This window comes from Opisthorchis viverrini (assembly GCF_000715545.1).
Source record: "Opisthorchis viverrini unplaced genomic scaffold opera_v5_248, whole genome shotgun sequence".
In the NCBI taxonomy this organism is placed as follows: Eukaryota; Metazoa; Platyhelminthes; class Trematoda; order Opisthorchiida; family Opisthorchiidae; genus Opisthorchis; species Opisthorchis viverrini.
Window position 1 is genome coordinate 36,545 of NW_008751903.1, and position 20,959 is coordinate 57,503.

Sequence of the window (20,959 nt, forward strand, 5' to 3'; positions counted from 1 at the left end):
GGGAGATATGCAGTGAAGGCAATAGCTTGGATGCACGAGCGCCATTGAGGGCGCGACTGGGCCATATCTGACAATATCTCTAGCCATTGATGTGGCCTGTCTCGTACCCCCCATCCAGGAAGACGACAATGACCAGCGCAGCTGAGTTTGCTGGCAATGGCTTTTATACTTCGCGGCCAAGTCATTGTTTGACCGCCTCCGGCTCTTTTCCACCCTTCACGTGGTTGTACGAAAAGATCCTTTCGAGGAAGTCGGTCGACTGGCATACGCAGCACGTGGCCAAGCCGGCGCAACCTATGCAGTGTGATCAGTTGAGAGTGAGTTATTTCTCCCGAATACCATTCAACGAACTTCAGCATCGCTGATAAGCGAGAGGTCGGCTGTTTGGAGTCTGTCCCCAGGCGCATCTTCTCGCTCGCACTTGGTCTCTCCATTTCGAAATTCTCAGACTATTGATGAGTACTCTGATAACTGTTCGAATTAGTCGGACCAACTAGTAAATGAAAAAAATTGCAATCGAAGAGAATAGTGGCGGCTCCTCGAAGGATGCTGCCACCATGCGAGAAACAAAAGGTGGGTCCATCAGCCGAAAACGAAACAAAAAATGGTCGGGAAAATGAAGAGTGGATAAAGTCAGTTGGAGCTGATCTGACGGGCTATATGCTGACAAGCAAGGTTAGTGACGGACGTCTTGCACAGATTCTGACACAACGAAACAGCACATGAGCCGAACTGGTCACGAAAAGACTGGACTTTACCCTGATGTGACGGTTTGTGTGCCTCCATGATCCATTGAGCTATACTAAGGGGTGTCCGTGCGACACTAGCAGCCTCTCATAACAAATTGGTTAATAATCAGTAGTTCCCTGGCCCTCCGAGTTGGAGCATGAATGACGTCTTGTTCTTTAAAATTTGTTGATGCTACTGCATTTCCCGGCAAACCGCTGCCCTGCGGTCGGCCTTTTGCGCCGAACGTCTTGGCCGAGGACCCTCACCGTCCTGCCTAGGTCTGGGTACTCTGGCAATATTTCAGCGCGCGTACAGCCATGATTCTACGTCAGCGAAGCATCAATGCAGAACACGGGTTGTGTCGTGAACACTGATGATGAGCATAAGGCGTCCGACCCAACGGAATATCAGTATTGCAGTGGCAAGCGGTACTCAAGAGCTGTGACAGCACGGCATGTGGATTCAACAGGTGTACACAGCATTATTTCCGTTGAAACACTCTCTCAGTGCCTAATTGGCATGCCACCAGAAGGAAGCCCGAGGGCTCAGATACTGACACATTCCCCAAGCCTAGACAAGGGAAGTAGGGATGCCAGGGTTGGGTGCGGACCTCCCGGTCAGTATGTTCGCGTCTCAGGCATTGAGCTACCCTGAGCTACAACAGGTCTATTGATTATATTATTGACCCACTTGTTGAACCGAATGTTTCATCCATTCTTCGTTGTGCGGGTTTTAATTAGTACGACCAGGTTAGCTTTACCGCCATCATCGTTTGTATGCTTGTCGCACCAGAGCATGAAGTACTGGCAACGACGTCTCCTTGAGCTCGAAACCGTGACAGGCACCTTCGTCGGTTCACCATCGAAATAATAATGCCAGTTTTGAACGTCTGCAGGAGGTCGTTTCACACTGACGCTAGTCCGGTGAAAAATAGACTCAAAATGACGGTGTGCCAAGCCGATCGCGCGATATTTGCCTGCAACTAACTTTTATCGCAGGTAATATCATCCAGTTCCGAGTTTCATTAGGAGCTCCGCGGTATCTTGGCAGCACCCACGTGAAGGGCGGACGAGAGCCAAACAATGACTTGGCAGCGAAGTATGAAAGCCATTGCCAGCAAACTCAGTTGCGCTGGTCATTGCCGTCTCCATGTGTCGAGACCACGAGACGGGCCACATAAATGGTTGGAGACGTTGTCAGACACTGCCCATTTGGACCCTCAATGGTGCTGGTGCATCCAAGCCTTCAATGCATAGCTCCTTTCCCAGTTTCACTGTTTAAAAGTCCACTGACCTCCCACCTGAATGCGCAGCTACCTCCCCCTCCCTCTCAAATCATGGGTGAGCGAAACTGCGGCAGCTACAACCACTGTACGACGAGTACGCGGTCATTACAGTTGACGATGATGATGATGGCAGTACCTCAGCCCTCATGCTTTCCTGTGACATGGCAGCCAGGCTCCGAAACAGTGTTATAGCTGAGCAATTATTGACTACTGTTATTTCTTAAGCTTTTCAGTCACTTTCGGATGTTGAAAAAGTAACACCGAAGCCATTTAGAAAACTCTGTTTGTGCAACTGTACAGATATTGCGTGTCCAATAAGTCAGTCTAACATGCGGTGGGATTATGTGAATTTTCGTCCTTGGAACGCTTCATAAGACGATAGACATCCTTCGGAGTGATATTACAAGCTGCTAACCGACTCTGCGAGATGGTGACACCCTTCAGTTTCCGGGATCGCTTGACCTTTTGTCTCTTCACATTTGAATCGTGTTCCGACTCGTTTGGTTCAAACGTCGATCCGTTTGCAACCGGCTTCTCGGTGGTTTCGTCCAGCTGCGCACGTGCCGCGTCCCGGGCGCGTTTCTTCTTGGAGCGCTTTCGTTTCTTAGACAGTTTGTTGGATGCTCTGCAGGTGAAAAAAGAATCATAGTGCCTGAAAAAGTTGCGACATTGTTTGATTGATTTGATGCGGTCACGAACATGTGAGTAAGGTTCGCATGCTAATCCGTGAACTGGGGATCAAAATGCCAAATATAGCGAAAATAAAAACTCGGGTTCCTGGGATTATAAATGTGGTGATAAAGGTGACCGTTAACTCCGAAGTGATTGGGCAACCTAAAAAAGCAAGTGGGCGGTGGGAGAGCAAATTGAACAACCGCGGATGCGTGGTTCATGCTCGTCCTTAACTCCCGGGTTCATCATTCGGTGAATTGAAAATCAACGCTTACTGAGACCGGGGACTCCCCGACAGGAAGCAAAAACGAGTCATTTGTGTGCATGAAGCGGTTATAGTCGATCAGAGCTTCCCCTTGCATATGACTGGGGGGCACCGCAGGACATGGCATGTAGACGCCTCCAACAGTGGACACGCCGTCCGTTCTTGGAAGTACTGCTCAACGAGAGTTTGCTGTCTTGCTGCGTGAATTTCGCAGAGGATTCTGCGTCCATTCTACTGATGGCGCCATAATCCAGCAGGTTTGTTTATTTGAATGCTTTTCCAAATGCACTGGAATTCCTCGAGTAAAACCGGTTGGTTATATAATCGACAAGAAACTCCACGCTTCTCATAAAGGAAACTACTCACAAGGTTGATGAAAACTTCGACAGCCCACCACCGGTTTCGCCCCCCATTGGGGCTCATCAGGTAGGCGCAGTCCCCGAGTTTCCGTCAACCTTATGCTCTACTTGAACCCCACGTTTGTCCAAACTTCACAAAGGAAATCCCGATGGATGTCGTTTATAACATTTCGTCCCACTTGCAGTGAGCACTGGTCACCATTCCCTAATCCCGTGCAGTGTCCAATACTCGGTTAACTCTGTTCCAACGCCCGACAGCCTCAAACAACCGCTCCCTGTCTGAGCTGCGTCCCTTCTAGCCTATTCACACAGGATTGGGGCGACATGGCTCGCGCGAATTCACTGACCGGAAGGTCCGTGTTTCGAAACCGACCTCTGCCTCTCGACTTCCCCTGTCTAGGTCTGGGCAACCTGGCAGTATCCCAGTCCTCGTGCCTCCTTCATGTGGGACGGCAGCTAGGCACCGAAAGGGTGCTACAGCTGAGCGATTACCGGAGAAATCGTAGCAGCAAATATTCCATTGATCCAAGCCATCTGGACGGACCTAACAGTCGCTGTTGTGAGCAGTAATATCTTACAAGTTCATACACTACATCTTGAGAAGGCGTAACTTTATGTTCTCCGGAAGATTATTAACGGGAATTCGTGTATTTTCTGTTAGGCACATATGGCCGAACTAGGTAACTGAAGCATAAACACCGCCTCACAATTCGGATGGGCATACGGCACACACGATATTTCGTCAAAGCATCCAGTTCTGCTATCCTAATGTGTTTGTCAGCTTGGTGTATTCCCCGAAAAGTCAGGGAACAGTAGGACTGAGCTGTGAATAACCAGAACTGTTAACTCCACCTGCTTCTTCGCTTGAAGGTCAGGACATATGAGTTTTCCAATGGCTCACTACCTTGAGATGACTAGTTGTTGATTTATTCGCCCGGCTCAGCAACTAGCTCGCAAGCATTTCGTCACAATTTGAAGAGACATCGTCAATGAGCGGCTGGATGACTGATTCTCGCCTTCTTGCATTCACATAGTTCCTAAATCGTAACTGATATCCTCAACGTGGTTGTTTGTTCGTGGATTTTTTTTACCACTTAAGCTGATTGGTCGTTTCAGGATTACCGTTTCGTTGTGGTCGGATTACCTTGCATCTGATTCGTTCGTTGGATGGTTGCTCTTGTGATCCAGAGTAGGACCTGATGCGGAGGGTTTAGCCACATGCTGTCTGTGCTTCAAGCCCACAGAACCGTGCTTCGGTAAATGAGCTTGCTTATGGTCAGCTGACGTGAGGAAACCCGGGAATTTCAAAACATCCGGGACAACATCCGAAACCCAATTGAGCAAAAAACGTAGGAAACGAATAATCTTCCATTATGGCATGATCATATTCCTTAGGAAAACTCTACGGACTAGATAATTCCTGCACCTAGTGATTCCGCCTTGGGGACAGTGATATCAAAACTAACGCTTCGCGGCTTCAACAATGTTGACTAGTATTCACGGGGCAAAAGAGGGCGAGCACTTGTCGAATAGCTGTTTCTGCAGCTTTCACAAGGCGCGAATTCATGCCCAGAAACTGTTTTTCAAACTGGATTGGTGGACCGTTCTTTTCTCAGCAGTACCTTCGTGATGAGCATCAATTGATTTTGGAACAAGTCTGCATGTCCGTTCGAATCAAAACACTTGCTGCGCGATGTCAACAGCTGTCCATCTTTTGGTGGAGACAACCATTAGGCTAAGAAAGAAAACTTACGAGGGATTACCGTCGGGCCACCAATGGGCATCGGGATTGCAGAGTGAGGCAATCACTCTAGCTTTTTTCTCCAGTTTTTTGTTTGAATGATACACACGAAGATCACGTTGTTCCTCCTCTTCTGTCCTGAAACACAGATGAAACGATAGAGAGGATAGGTTAAACCTGGCGTAATTTCTCAATGCTCATTAACTACATATTCGGGGGGGAGGGGGAGGGAGAGAGCTCAACGAATTTACTGACCGGAAGGTCCTTGGTTCTAACCTGACCTCTGCCTCTCAACTTTCCCTGTCTACGCTTGGGCAGCATGGCAGTATCCCAGCCCTTGTTGGGGTGGAAACTACATACATATTCGCTAAGAGATAAGAAGGGAAAATCGAGACTCACCGGTACGCAGTAACTCGATTGATAGGGACCCAGGAATTAAGTTCCCCTGTTGTGGCGGTCAACACTTCCTCGGTCGTGAGACCGTAGTCGTTTGGCGTTACTTGGCGGTAACTGAATCGACAGAAGAGGTCCTCGTCCGGATTCGGTCCGGGTATCACATCTTCACAAGTGAGTTTGTAATGTTTGTCCAAGTAATGCTAAAACGGAGAATCGGACATGTACGCGGTGTTTAAAGCACGGATTTGTCTCTAAACGAGATTTCGCAGAAATGAAGAATGCATTGAAGGGCAAAACCAAGGGTTCGGGTGGTACAAAGTGTAGTGTGGCCTAGCTTGTTCTGTCTAGCTTTTATATTAAAGTGAGCCATTTCGGTTGACTGCTCGGACCTTGTCGTTCAACAACCATGCCTCGTAATTTGTTTATCAGATTACAAATCGGAGAGGCTGGGTACTGTAAGGTCATCCTTTGTGCTGTTGAGTGAGAAGGGATGTCTAAAGTACATACACACCCGCTGTCGACAAGTACAACAACTGAACCGGATACAGTCGACGGGATTTGGGCAACCATGACAAACAACACAAAGTTCGTTGTCGCTAGTGTGAGGAGAGGATGAAATACCTGGACAATGCAGCACAGACTGACTTCACTTACAGGATGAAATCTTCATTAAAAAAAACAGGACAGCTAATCATTGGGTACCAGTGTCTTTGTTGGTCAAGGCGAGTTCCGACACACTTGGACCGTACTTTTACAGTACCACCAGTACGTACAATGAGTACGTAGACTTGTTGCCTGTGAAGCTGACCAATCGCCGTCGGTATGTTCATGAAAGCGGGCTGCATGTTTCCATGGGGATATGAGCACATACCTGGTCACCTAGTGTAATTTACTGATTCACTTCTTGCGATCTTACCACGTTTGTATCTCATTCGTGGCGCTTTGAACATGACCAAGAATGCCCATCCATAATGCGACTTCGCGCCATAAAACCGTTCAACTGCAGCACCCTTTCTGTGCCCAGCTGTCATGCCACCCGAAGGAAGCACGAGGGCAGGGATACTTCCAGGTTGCCCAAGCCTAGACAGGGGAAGTCGGAAGACAGAGGTCGGGTTCGAACCACGGACCTTCCGGTCAGTCGCGCTTGAGCCACTTGAGCCATCTCGCATCATACGACTTAGGTGAACTGTTCCACCTGGGTTGGTTCGTAGCAAAGTCATCTTTACAACGTGCACTTCAAAGATGAACTAAACTTTCTGCGTATAATGGCTCCAGTGAGTTACCGGTTAAAGCACCCTCCGTTGCAATTAATTCATGTTGCCGCATTCAAAGACCGACCGAGGGCAAAACTTGCCCGATCGCACACATGTCCCCTGACTCGTGTCCGATCCTTGAGACGATCCCAATCCACCTCAGGACCAATCACGCGATTCGTAGGTAACGTAGAGACGTGGTTTACCGCCATACAGGACAAAACATATCATCGTAAATGACAGTTAGACAGCTGAGGGTTGGAATAAAGCTAGTAGGGGACGACTGTTCAAAATCCCCACCACCCGTTTTGTTCTGTTTGTTTTGTCCATCAACGGAAGCTTCGTGAGCAACACTACTGACTCTGATGCAATCTCAGCGCGTAGGATGCAACATCCAAACAGTCTACACTGCGGGAAAAACAAATCAATTTTAACAAGGTCCGCTAATGGGGAACCAGACCTGAGATGAGTCAGTAGTGTCATGTTCTTATGGGTGACCAGAGTGGAAATCCCAGCCGAGATTAAAATCCAGATTAGTAGCCTGTCTGGTGGGTGTCGGAGCAATAAATCCCAGGAGTGGGTTTGGAACGAGTATCAGGTTTCCGATAAACCACACAATAAACCACAGAGATTAAGTCCGTTGACAACAACACACGTATGCTGACAAGACCCGCGTGGCTAATCGGATTACTTAGTCGGGGTGAGTTATTCTCAATAGCAATAGACAGTTCTGTTTCCAAAATTGTCTTTGAATTGGTTTGGGTTCTGAGGGGTCTAATCTGTAGATTAGAAAAAGCGAATCACGGTACACGCACTTCATAGTCTTCATCGACCGCGGGATCGTACGGTGCCTTTTGTCGCTTCAAGGCCCGCCGTAGCCGTGCTTTGCCACGTAGTCGGCGTCGAAGGCGTTTCTCGGTTACGTCACCGTCTTCTATCTCTTTTTCTTCCATGTGGGGGTCGTTGTACATCGGTCCCAAACTGGAAGTTGAGGCATGCTAGCGTGCCGGAAGATGTGCGTCGGTTGCCACGGGGACGAAATAGAAAAAAGAAATACATACGGAAGATAAAACAAAGCGTTATTCTATTTTTGTAGGAAAATGGTTGACGAAATGCATCTCTCTTGGGCATCACGTTTCCACTGAAAGGGAGATTTACGTAACAATAAGGCTGATAATTCCTCGTTGCTATCGGACTTTTGGATGAAAAACAGATTTCCTGAGGTGCAATTTCCTCAAAAGTGTAATATCTAATTTCTGCCATTTTGGATCTCTTCTGAGGTAGTCATCCTCTGCAATCTCATAAGAATGGTGATTTGAGTAGAACAGCGTGGTTCTCAACTGATTTAACCAACCCCCCTACCTGTTCGCGTTTCTTCCGTTTCTTTTGAGAAGGTTCTGCGTCCTCAACAACGCCATCTTCAAACACATGATCCGAATCCAAATCACTGGCGTCGGAAAATCGAGGCAGCTCGGCATCATTCTCCGCGGCCTGGTAGTACGAATCATTGAACATACGTTCGACCAGTCGGTCATGTTTCTCCGGGTCCCAATCCTCATCTAGATGTTCCGCTAGATCAAGTGCCGTTTCACCAATGTCAACTTCGGCTTCATTTTCTCCGACAACTGCCTGCTCTTTGAGTTTTTCTAAATCACATGCCAACAGGTCGCTACCGGATCCGCACGATCTCTTGATGCGTTCAATTTTGTCAGCCAGGAGGGCTAGTTTCAGTCTGCGCAAGCGTGCCAACTCCGCCAGTTTGGCTTGCTTCTGTTCCAGTTTACGGGCTCGGCGTGCTTCTCGCTTCATGGATCGGACTGAGCGACCCTCATGTGTGGTAGACTGATGCAGACTGGTGGTGATCTTCCGAGGATATGATTTGAGCTGTGGACGAATGGGTGAGTACATCGTGAGCAACGATCAAATGATCCAATACGTAGAAGAATACAGAAATGGAAAGTTCGAGAAGGACTGAGTTAACCTGCACCTGATACCCATAGGACTACTGTAAATAAATCGGTTGTGTTCTGATAGATTCATTCCGTTGGGTTGTTAACAACAGGCACTGACCAGGAGTTCCATTTTGATTCCTCCTGTGGATCAGCGGCAATCAGCAGTTATTTCTCCTACTGGCTTGACTACTCATGAGTAGCGTGACTTGCCCCTGTTTAAAATAACGCCGCCCTTCTTCCCTTCCGTTCGGTCTCAGGTTTCATCGCTCCCGCATGAAATGAGCCTAGTCTGCAGTTACTAATGTTGGGACTTTGTCGCCGTCTTTGCTTGCGATTTCATGTCAACTCTACTTATTTTCGGGTGTCTACTCCAACAGGAAATCAGGTCACCCTCGGGTCGAACTCGGGTGGTAGACAAGCGAGCCAACTCGGCTTCACCAATAATGCTATTTTTAATACCTTTCCATTTCATCTTGCACGTTTTACTTCGCCACGCTATCAGCTAAATATTGAAGCTATATTTAATTTGTGTCAGATTCAACTGATACCCGTTTTCGAGATAGCACACGTTTCCATTTGATTAGGAGATACTGACTATATTCTCCATCGTTATCCATGTATACTGCCTACTTACGCTGTCTGACTGCCCGTATGTATAAGTTTGTACATCATCTGGTAGTTACCCGCTTTAACTCCAGAAAGTTCTGCTGCCTCCCTACCCGCTTCGCTCCTACCGATTGCGCTACTGTTGATTGTACGTTCTGCTTAATTCGCGATGTTTATTTACCCATATGTAAACACTGCCCTCACTTATCTGTCCCTGCCGCCTACTGAATACGAACTGCGTATAGTTTGATAGCTTCAATCGCCCTGTGAGATGCTTAGCCGTCAGGATCCTACATCCGTCTTTACGACCCCTTCCTACCTCTTCAGTTGCTGTGCCTCCTAAAGTAGGAAACAGTTCAACCCTCGTGCACCTGAATACTCTGACATATTTCCAACGTCATCGTTGCCCACGATCGCTTCATTAACCTGGACTCAGCCTACACTACGGATGGAAATTCAAACAGAGACCGGTCATCAATCAAAACACCCAGGATCCTCCAGAAAGACGCCACAGCGCGAACATTCGCAGGGTGAACACCGATAGGTGAACAACTCACGAAGATCAGTGTGAGAAAAAGAACGCGCCGTGCAGCCTCATTGCCGAAATCTGTGTGGGTAGTAAAGGAGGACGGACGATAACGGAACTCTCGGAATGATGTGTGAAAGTAGACAAAACAGCAGAAACAAAAGTATTCATCCCTTGGTTGTTCATCTGTTTTTTTGAGTCTGGCACTTGAATCGACGACCAAGCAGCGCATCTGAGCTACACAGCAATACCTTTGGTATTCCATCGTCGGGCGAGATGGCTCAGTAGTTAAACCGAGAATTCACTGACCGGAAGGCCTGTGGTAGGAAGCCGACCTATGTCTGGGCTTGGCCCATCTGGCAGTATCCCAGACCCTGTGCTTCTGTTGGGTGGTATGGCAGTTTGGCGCCGAAAGGGGTCTACAGCTGGACAATTCTGATTCCACCGTCGTCTAATCGGAAGGCATGGATAAAAAACCGAAAAAAGAACTCACATACTCCTTATCCTCTTCTTCAAACCGATGCTTTGGCACCTGGGTTTTCAACGATAAGATTGTCTGAAATTAGAACAGGAGAGTTATTGACGCGAGGCTCCAAGAGGTAGCGTAAGCTTTTGATCAAGCTCAACAATAAAATCGCCATCTTCCACTCGGCAGTGGCCAGAATGTCAGTCAACAGTGAAACATCCATTTCGGGACATCATATCCCATACAGTCACCAAAGAGGTAGGATTTGCATGCGAAATTTGATAATCCCGCGGCTTGTTTACTTTCCCGGTACGCTAATCTCTGTGTGACAAGGAACGCTATTTGGTGCTAACAGTCAAACTGTTATTTTGAGGGGTTTCAACAAACACCAATTGAAAGACGCACAAGGCTATGGAAAGTTCGTTTCGCTCGATTGTATGAACTTACCAACATATGGATCAATGAATGAATGCACTACAAATATTCTTGGTCAAGTTGCAGTGGCTTCAATGAGTTACCACTGACAATCTCAGTAACGAAGTTACAGGCCAGTGCTGCTTATCACAGCATCACGATCAAACCATTCTACGGTTTGTGACTGGAACATCGCCCCACCAGTGAAAAGTCAAAAGCGCTGTACACCTGTTCCATCCTTGTTGAGGATTACCAGCAGAGAGTTTCCAATCGCCCACCTTCCGGCCAATAGCTGAACACGTAGCTGTAAGGCCATGAGTGGCTGAATAGCAGTGTACTGTGCTCTCAGCACAGTTTGGTCGTTACCCAAGAGTGGCACAAGATTGATCACAGGTAAACGAAACAAAATGTCAGTGATGTTTCATTTAAGATGAAAAGATCGGCCAGAGGATGGCTTGGACAAGGGTGTGCAATGCACACACCCCGACTACTTAACACTTCAGCCTATCCACATGGGATTCGGTACGAATGAAGCACGTTTGGTTTGGTTTGAATCGTGATGGAATGACACAACTTTAGATCACCAAAGTTCACCAATAGACGTTTTGGCCACCCCGAGTGACATTGTTCGGGGATGGAATAATCACATCCCGCCTGCTTATTTTCGGTGAGTCATATAGGAAAATCGAAAACATTGAAAATGGCAATCGTAAAATCCCCAAGTGACTCAGGATGCCCAAGTCAACGGAACCATCCGTAAAGTATCGCAGCACGGACTGATACTACGTGAGCTGAATATAACCACCTCATTACTAGTAGTGGAAACCAGTGCTCAGCCGCCATACAAACATAGGTCCTAGTAAAGTGTGAGAATGGGGAGTTACTGTAAAAAGCCTCACATTTATGGAGAAAACGTTCAAGGGCAAGGTGCCTATATCCTCCAAACCTGCGCATCATGTCGAAGCGAGACGTCATTAGTGTGTGAAATAAAGGTATGCTTCAGTTCAGTTTCAGCCTGATCCTCTAAAGCTAACTTTTCCAGCAGGACAGCCACCAGGGGCAAGACGAATCAATAAACCATGTTAAACCGTATCCAGTGGCAACATTCTAGAAATTCGGATGCGGCATTGTCAACCGGTAGTCTGCGGATGCCCGAACAAGACTGGCAGTTGTGTCCACATCTTGGACCAATCAGAGATCGCCCTGATGCAGAGCCCGCAAAGGCCCAAGCTTCTGACCAATCAGGTGCGACTCCGGTCTACTGGCCGTTGCAGCGCCTAAATGCGAGCGGTTACTCGCTCTTGGTATGGGATTCTGCCTGATGGCGGGATTCACCTTGACTGTCATTAGGTCTCTGAAGCGAGTGGGTGAAGATTCTAGTACGGCGGACGTCATCATCAACGACAGCATAACATCAGTGTTCAGCACTGATGCTCCGCTGCTGTAGAACCATAATTTATCTGAGGGTCTTTGTTATGAACAGAAGAATGAGATTATTGGATGGTGCACGGTGACACTGGATAGCGTGAGATCACTGACTTAGTGCACCTGGTTATCACCTTCATCGGCAGCATGACATCAGTGTTCGACAGTGACGCTTCACTGCCATTTGTTTAAAAGCAGTATTGAGAAGAAAAGAGAAAAAATGTGGACGGCGAAACGACCTGCTGCTGCCCTGTCACCATCATTCCAATGTACCTACACCTTCAGACATTCATTTAGGTATAGAAACTGACAACAAGAAGGCCACTGACATCGAGTAGCAGCCGAATCGTGCTGCGTATCCAACGCAGAGCAGAAAGGCGATCATCTGGTCCCCATTCTGGGAGGCGAGTCGCACCGACAATACCCAGACCTTTCGTAATCTCTTTCATAGTTCTTCCACAGGCAAACTGGCAGCACTGTGCAAAGAGATGGCGATCTCGTTCCAGCATGAATTCACATCTGACGGTAGAGCAGTTCGAAGGGACCCCATAAGACTATCCTAATAAATTCGTCTCTCAGCTACTAATCGATTTGTCCGCACCTTACGCAGCCCTGAAAACCGAAGGAAGAAGCGACTCCGGACGTGTTCCGAAAAGACTGACAATCAGTTATTGACTTGCGCAATCGATGCCTGGCTGCAAGGCAGCGGCGTTTCGCGAGGAAATATCAGAGAATTACTACCTTTACAGAACAAGTCCTCACACATGTTTCAACCCCCAACCTGGAGAGCCAGGAGACTGCGTTTGTCAGACCTCTAAACATTGACCAACCCGGTATGAGCGACTGTGAGTGTCGCATGGATGACCCCTTCAGTATAGCTCAATGGGTCTAGGGGGCACACAAATCGTCACACTACGGTACGGTCCAGTCTGTTCCTGTTTTACACGCAAAGAGCATGTTCTATGACGCCTCATGACTGGAGAAAGTATACGAAATGTTAACCTATGCCTTGTGACCATATTTGTCCGAGGGAATAAATAGATCAGAGCCCGAGGGAGCTCGGGGTTAAGGCGCGAACTTACTGACGGGGAAGTCCGTGGTTCAAACCCAACCTCAGCGTCCCGACCGTTCCTGTCTAAGCTTAGCTAACCTGAGTTTCCTTCAGGTGACATGACAACTAGGTACCGAAAATGGGTTACAGCTAAACGAACGAGTAAAAGAACCGGTGATTTTAAGCCGCCCGTCTTGAATAGCAGAGCGAATAACAGAATCGGAATCGGTTTTCACGTGAGCAAGGAAAATCAATCAACATTCTAAGAGTTCCCCCGTTTCAAACTACGCAGAAATCACGTGTCACTTGGCGTTTCCGCTTCCAGACAAGTTCTCACACAGACATGACGCAAGGAGTCACCGAAATCTTGCATGTTTGCCCACCAGATACGTCTCGCTGCAAAACAGCTGATTTCTCTTGTTGTCTGAGAAGTATAAAATTTGTTGCATTCGGGCAAAAGTCATAACTAATTGCAAGTGATATGTTTAAAACAAACCGGGAGAACGCTATCGCGAGCCCAACCAAGTTGATGTTAAAGATTACCAATCCATTGGTTTTAGGACGTAGTGACAGACCAGATATTTTAGCCGACATTCCATCGAAAGACAGCTTACTGATCTGTCCTTCCCTCAATAGGCCCGAAGTTTTTGTGTACGAAGTGGAACGCTGACCACCGACCAATCCACCAACCGCTAGCCCGAGAAAGAACAGCAGGCTACGTAATTTGAGGATGGTTTCCGGGTTGCTTTGTGATTTATGGTTGGTATTCGCATAGAAGGCGGCGAGATTGCTCAGGTGGTTAGAGAGCGAATTTACTGATCGGAAGGTCTGTGGTTCGAACCCGACCTCTGCCTCCCGACTTCCCCTGTCTAGGCTTGGGCAACCTGGCAGTATCCGAGCCCTCGTGCTTCCTATGGGTGGCATGGCAGTCAGGTATCGAAAGGGTGTACAGCTGAACGAAAAGAATTCGGATAGGACTAGTGAACCAAGTTTTGTTGTTTCAGAAAACCTATTCAGCCTGATTTTGTTTTCGGAAAGATACGGTGCTGTTGAGAGATGGGCAACAGTGTAGACCAAGAACAAAACGCTGACTACTACTACTTACCGCACCGGACGTTTGCTTTTCCCGTTCAAAGTCGCGAACTCGGACCAAAAAGTCGTCATCCTCATCCAGAATGTTGTCATCGTTGAGTCGGTTAAAGACGGTGGACGGGGACTCGTCACCCACCACATTGTCCTCATCGTCTTTTTCGCCCAGGTCTGCATTACGCAACACCTCGGAGTAGGTGGGCAATCGTTGTTCCTGTCGTCTCTTCCAACGCTGATTGACGATGAAGTCACGTAGGAACGCTTCCGACTCGTTGTTCCCACTACCGTCTGTGAATCGAAGATTCTCAGTATCCTATTTTAATAAACAAGGGGGACCGGACTAGGGCATCAAATTCGATTGGAAAATAGCAGTGTTCTTCCCTGATGGAACACAGTATCCGTAAGGTTGCTGAAAACTGTTCGATGGCTCACGATAGTCGGAAAGTAACTTAGACAGGAGTTCAGCTGGGATTCAGTCGAGTCGAGTTTGGTTTGCAAACAAATTTATTTCGCCAACTGTGTACAACACAACCAGATCCAGGATGACATCTGTGTTCCCTTTTGCAAGGAATGAATAATACTGATCCGGTGGTGATCAGGTGTTCATTGGATGTCGGAAGGCCAGCCTATCTTAATAAACGAATATCACGTTTGGTTGGGCCGATTGTGTGTTACGGAACAAACGATGGCATGCTTTGATTGGTCGGGATGTCAGCCAACCAGGCGTTTCTCGTCCTTGCACGAAGATCCCAAGGTGGCCTTGCGGAACTTTCGGTGATGACCTTATAAGTACAGTTGTAGTGGTCTTCCTTGGTCTCCATAAAGGCATGCCCCAAGCTGTCGTGCCCTTTGATATACCATAGTGGGCGGAACAGCAAGCCAAGCCATCGCCAGTATTGAGCTTCACAACCAGCGTTCTATAACTAATTGAGGGGCGAGCGCACTGACACTATCTTCACGATTGATGACGAAACGTTCGTAAGCTACCTGCCAAGCTCGGACAACAGGCACATGGTCGACACTCAGTGCCAGTATGTCCACACATAGCTAATGACTATCGCTTCTTCTAAGAACTGCTCTTCCCTGGATGGAAAGTCAGTATCGTTATTAAGAATGAATTTCAAAATTAACTATATACTACTATTTTCAGTAGGACCCGTAACCATCAGCTTCCCTCGGAGGGGGGGGGGCAATGCCATGCTAAGGGAGAAATTCGGGGGACTGACCGAGAGCGGAATGTCACAGGTGGCGGCTTTAGAAATGAAAAACTGTACATCGTTAGGTGACTCACAATGGATGGCTTCGCATGGTCCTCGGTTTCTGGCAGCTTACGACGTCTCAGGAAACCAAGCTGCCTGGATTGCTTTCGGGGTGTATCTTCATTGTCCGATAATTCCTCTGTTTGTCGCAGGGCTGCTTCGGAAGCCCTATAGAGAGAGAGAGGAAAACGAAACACGGGTGGATAGATCATTTCCAGTTTACGAGGGGATAGGGAGATTCCAGTTAGGAGACAGTCACGCAAAGCCAAATGAAATGAAGTGCATAGGGTGAATAGGGTATAATAAAAACTCGTTCAGCTGTAGCACTCTTTCGGTGCCTAACTGCCATATCACCCGAAGGAAGCACGAGGGCAGGGATACTTCCAGGTTGCCCAAGCCTAGGCAGGGGAAGTCGAGAGGCAGAGGTCGGGTTCGAACAGCGGACCTTCCGGTGGGTAAATTCACGCTCTAACCACTCGAGCCACCTCGCCCGTCCGGATGGATCGCACCCCGAACTCATCAAGTTGGCGATTCCCTCGTGGCTAACCTGACGACTTTACTACAGACTATCTGGAATGAGGAAAGAATAATGACAGAATAGAACGCCTCGACAAAGATTCTAATATTTAAAAAGGACGCTAGAACATAGTGCGAAGAATGCTAGGGTATCAGCCTGGTGTCCATAGCTTCCAAAGTATTTTCCACCATTACCCTACGCAAATTGACCCAGCATCAGGAGAGTCAGGTTGCCGAGAATCAAGCTGGGTCTTGCCCTGGTCGGGGTTGCATCGACAGTATCTTCACTTTGCAACAAGTATTAGACTGACACTGGTCGTGATTCTCGATTTGATCCGTTGTGAACAACGTTGATGGTCGGAAACTATTACACTCTGATGCTGAAGAGGATCCTTTCTGAAATCTTGTCTCCTACAGAGGCTTCATATGCCTCCTCACGTGGGCGAGTACGTGCCTAGAGTGAAATCTCTCCCGAGTTCACCAAATCCAGTGGCGTCAGGCAAGGATGTCCTCTGTCGCCCTTACTCCTCCACTTCGTAATCGATACAGTGGTTGACTCTTCTGTATCTGCCTCAAACACTTCGGGCATCGAAATACTGCCGGGTCGTTCGCGCACGGAAATCGAGTACGCCAACGAACTCGCTCTTTTTGGATCAGACGCTTTGGAAATGGAAACTATTGTAAATAACCTGCACAATTCGGTATGCACTTCACACCTGCAAAGTCCTGCACAATTATGCACTTCACACCTGTAAAGTGTAAACTGATGCTGCAGGACTGGAACAAATTCAAGTCTCATGCTTTCAGATGAGCCGATCGATGTGGTGGGTGAGTTCGTCTATCTGGGTGGCTGAGTGAGTCCTAGCAGGAAGACCAGGGAAGCATTCGCTAACCTCCGACATCTGGAGCACCGACTTGACACGAGCTTGAAAATCGAGGGTAGAGTGTACAAGGCCACGGGTCGATATGTACTATTTTGTGATTAAGAGAGGACAATACGCGCGAAAGATGCTCGGAGACTCTCTGTGTTTGACAATTGGTGCCTCCCGAGCATTGCACAGTTCCGGTGGGAGCATCAGATCAGTAATGCTGAAGTACGCCAAAAGGTGTTCAGACAAGCTCACTCTCCATCGATAGAGCATCCGGTCACACTTCACAAGTTGGGCTGGTTGAGCCGCGTAGATTGCATGCGAGAGAACCGTCTTCCGCATGGAGCCATCGTGACCTAGCCTTGTGTCGGATGGAGACGACCGAGTGGTGGTCAGTCCATGGATTTGACAATGACGTATGGAAACCTCACCAGGCAACACAGTCACGTTGTTAACTGCCATCCTTTCGAATGGCGACCAATCGTTGGTGACTGTGTCTCGCAGATAATGGCGGCCTTGCATCAAAAATATCATTTTCACTGCGTAGCTCCCGTACCTGACAAGCAGAGAAATTTGTTGTCAATGCACAGATTTGGTCACCGCCTCCGACGAGTGGCATACACTCCCTCATTTGCCCTATCCTCGGTGAACAAAGCTATAGAATAGCTGGAACCACTGGAATTCGATGCGCCGTTTGTGATCTGAAAAACGTAACTAGACCTAACATATCTAATCGTCACTTCCGGGCGAGATGGACCGAGTGGTTAGAGCGTGAATTTATTGGCCGGAAGGTCCGTGGTTCGAACCCGACCTCTGCCTCTCGACTTCCCCTGTCTAGGATTGGGCAACCCGGCAGTATTCCAGCTCTCTTGCTTCCTTCTGGTGGCATGGCAGTTAGGCACTGAAAGGGTACTACGGCTGAACAATTGTTGTATTGTTGAAGAAACTCACGCCACATCAGATCAGGTCTGGGCACCCTGGCACCAACCCAGCCTATGTACAACCATGATGGCATTTACAACAATACTCTCTTACCACATCGACCGTCGCGTGGTGTCACCAGCCAGGTCGCTTAACTTGCTGCATACAGCAGGACGAGTATGCGAAAACAAGCTACTACTGACGCCTCTCTTCTTAGACGTTCAAGTTTTCCCTCTTACATCCTACCATACCCCCCTACCTACGCAGGTTCCAGCTCAAGGACCGCCCGTTTCGCTCACCATGCATCACAATCAGCTGAAGCTTCCGCACGTCCGAGTTCAGTTACAACTCTAAACACTTCGAAGTTTGTTTTCAAACCCCGAGAGCCTGTCTACTTAGCTACCTTCAATGTTCGCACACTGAAGCGAGCAGGACAACAGACGGTTCCTGCTCGTACGCTGGATTCCGTCTGTATTGATGTGTGTTGCCTGTCATTGACTGTTACTTAAATGGAAGTAAATGCTACAAAGCGATTCCACAAAAAGACACGAAGCGGATTTAGGATAAAACATACTACTCCAGCGCCCCATCAGTAGTATCCACCGTTACACGAGTATCAGTTTCTAGGGATGAGACTGGGTTATAGACTATGTGGGACGTCTAATTACTATATGATGCTACCTGTCTTATTTAAACTGATCTGGTTTTCTGTTTCTAAAACAGAAAAAAATGATTCGGATACCGATGACACCCTGCGTGGGAAACTGAGGAAACGATCTAAAAACAACCGAGAACTACTACCCTTTGGGGAAGAGATACACCGATCGCGATTCAAGACAGAAACAGGTGAAAATGCAGACATATTTGTGCATGGGGAAAATGAGGTAGAAAAACACCTACTCTAAGAATTTGGCCTTGGAAGCATCCGCTTCCGAGTGTGACAACTTGTTAAGAACATCATCACTCTCCAACTTTGCAATTCGGTCTGCATCGGCGGCCACTGCCTCATCCTCCACTCCACCATGCTCTAGGAGAAACTGGCGTTCATGATCACGGAGGGTGACAGGTCTGTGATCCTTTGACTTCCTCTGATGTTTCGTTTTCCCGGCTGCAGGAGCAGACACCGTTTTTGAAGGACCTTCCGCAGCTGATCCATTCGATTGCTCTTCTTCAACCTCATCCTCATCCTCGTCATGAAACCATTTTTTGCTTGGATCATCTAGCGCTGGATCGTTCCGGCAAAGTGCATCGTACAAACGCAGAAAATCCTCGTGTTCACGTTCTTCTGTGCTGCTTTCTTCCTCATCATCAGAATCCGAAGAGGACTCCATCGATTCATCTTCTTCTGACCTCTCGTCATCGGTTTCTTTCGACACGTCCTTCGCCGAGTGTTTCCGCTTATTTGACAACTTTATATCACCATGTCGATCCTTTAATTTCTGAAGTTCTTCCTTCTTCCGAAATTCATTGTATGCTTTGGCATATTCTTTGTTTATCGTGAACTGCATTGTCTCAACCTATGTTGGAAACAAACTCGTGTGAAACAGGTGTACCACAATGAGGATAAAGACAGAATAACCATGGTTCGTTAAAGATGTTTAAATAGGAAGTGAAACTATGCGTGGCGGAACACTGGGCAACAGGATGTCCCCAATTCTTGTGATCCTTCAAGTTCGACTAAGATGATCTTTTAAGAATCCAAGATGGAAGAATCCGCAAGGAAAATGGCACAGTTGTCACGGTACTCTGCCATCGAACTATAATCAACCCAACTAGACCGATGGGGACAAATCAGTTCAGCTACACTACCTGGTGTCTGTTGATGCCCATCTGTTGGTCAGATGAGAATCAAGACACTATCAGATGTTGCAAGCTTACTCTTGAACGGTATCGGATTCTAGCTAGGGATCAGTAGGTCAGAAAGACACCCTAACAGCTCCGAGCTATCAGTTATTTCAGTTCAGTTCGGTTTGTTATCTATACGCCATTTACTAAGCGTACGTTGGTTCCACCTGATGCAGTTTTTATCACCGGAAAATGGGAAAGCGCCAAGCTCTGGAGGCGATGGCTTGTTAGGTCAGTCCAGGAACTGGCCAGCTACGCAACGAAGACGACGGCTTTAATGCACGAGTGCCACTGATCGTGATTTGACCACGTCTGCCAAGGTCAGTAACCGCTGTTCAGTTGAGTTCCGGGGTCACCATCCAGGCAGACAGTAGTTGCCGACCCGACTGAGCCTACTGGATAGCGCGTCCATACTTTGTTGTCCACTTCTCGGTCGCACAGGGCTGGGCGAGAAGAACTCTGCGAGGCAGATCCCCGAGCTATCTCCAGGTTTTCGTTTGACAACAGCCCTGATCGGACGATCATCATACTGCTGAAATGGGGGGTTAAGGCGGCACCTCTATCTGGCACTCCTTTGTCAAACTGACCGGCTTCAGATCCGCTCAACATGTACTGGAGCCGTGAAATTCAGTGTCCAAAGAAAAAACAGTTTAGTCGCTAGCTGTGGTATCACGTCAAGAGTGAACATCTCAGGACATGTGCTGTCGCGTGCATTCGTCCTGCATACAATGTTCCGGCCTCAAACTGGCTGGCGTTGCAAGCTAATCGAAAGTCTCAACCTCCTCGATTGGAGACTTATCTCGCATTGCGATGGAGAAGTCGGTACCGGGCTCCCAACAAACAGATGGTGTAGATAGTTACATATTGAAGGTCGAGGGAGGTACGAACTTGGTGTTTGGGAAGTTCATGGTTCAAGCGAAACATCAGCATGTCGATAGTTCGTGTCTAACCTTGAACAATCAGGCGAGTCGGGTAGGCAACGATAAGGTGTTACAGTTGAACTATTATTATTATTATTACTATGCATTAGGGCAGACACACTCTCGACCATGTGCGTGGGGCAAGCCCGGAGGGGGGCTAGCAGGTACCGAAGCGACCGATCTCAGTGGCTAAGGACTCCGTGATTCGCTAAACTATAGGGAAACTCAGAATCGTCTGATGCGCCAATTGGACAAAACAATACTGTAAACCGACTACTCAGTGAAGCAAGTAACGGCGTTCTATAGAGGAAAATGTTGGTAGCTCAGGTATCGTAGATGGTGGTCGTTGGCTTGTTCGCTGAGCTGGGCAATTTGATTGCAAACGTTTCATCACCAATCG

At 47.9% G+C, this 20,959-nt stretch overlaps 4 protein-coding genes across 4 annotated transcripts in view; 3 read left to right on the plus strand and 1 right to left on the minus strand.

The window, feature by feature from the left end:
- Positions 1 to 546: 546 nt before the first annotated feature.
- T265_08939 (hypothetical protein) lies at positions 547 to 8,211 on the plus strand (the record flags this gene model as incomplete). Its single annotated transcript, XM_009174882.1, has 2 exons — positions 547 to 675; positions 8,095 to 8,211. 2 exons carry the CDS (start codon positions 547 to 549, stop codon positions 8,209 to 8,211), a joined length of 246 nt encoding a protein of 81 aa, XP_009173146.1.
- On the minus strand, positions 2,278 to 19,307 carry T265_14711 (hypothetical protein; the record flags this gene model as incomplete). The annotated part of the gene is made up of 9 exons (XM_009174903.1): positions 2,278 to 2,639; positions 5,064 to 5,189; positions 5,451 to 5,647; positions 7,516 to 7,698; positions 8,063 to 8,584; positions 10,278 to 10,340; positions 14,246 to 14,542; positions 15,521 to 15,656; positions 18,695 to 19,307. 9 exons carry the CDS (start codon positions 19,300 to 19,302, stop codon positions 2,339 to 2,341), a joined length of 2,433 nt encoding a protein of 810 aa, XP_009173167.1.
- T265_08941 (hypothetical protein) lies at positions 8,295 to 8,546 on the plus strand (the record flags this gene model as incomplete). Its single annotated transcript, XM_009174884.1, has 1 exon — positions 8,295 to 8,546. The coding sequence occupies one exon, from the start codon at positions 8,295 to 8,297 to the stop codon at positions 8,544 to 8,546; it is 252 nt and encodes an 83-aa protein (XP_009173148.1).
- T265_08940 (hypothetical protein) overlaps positions 18,466 to 20,959 on the plus strand; it is a gene marked incomplete at both ends in the record, with an annotated part of 19,598 nt that continues 17,104 nt past the window's right edge. Inside the window, 2 exons of the mRNA XM_009174883.1 lie at positions 18,466 to 18,678; positions 18,909 to 19,263. Coding sequence (XP_009173147.1) covers positions 18,466 to 18,678; positions 18,909 to 19,263 — 568 coding nt within the window. The remainder of the gene's footprint in view (positions 18,679 to 18,908; positions 19,264 to 20,959) is intronic.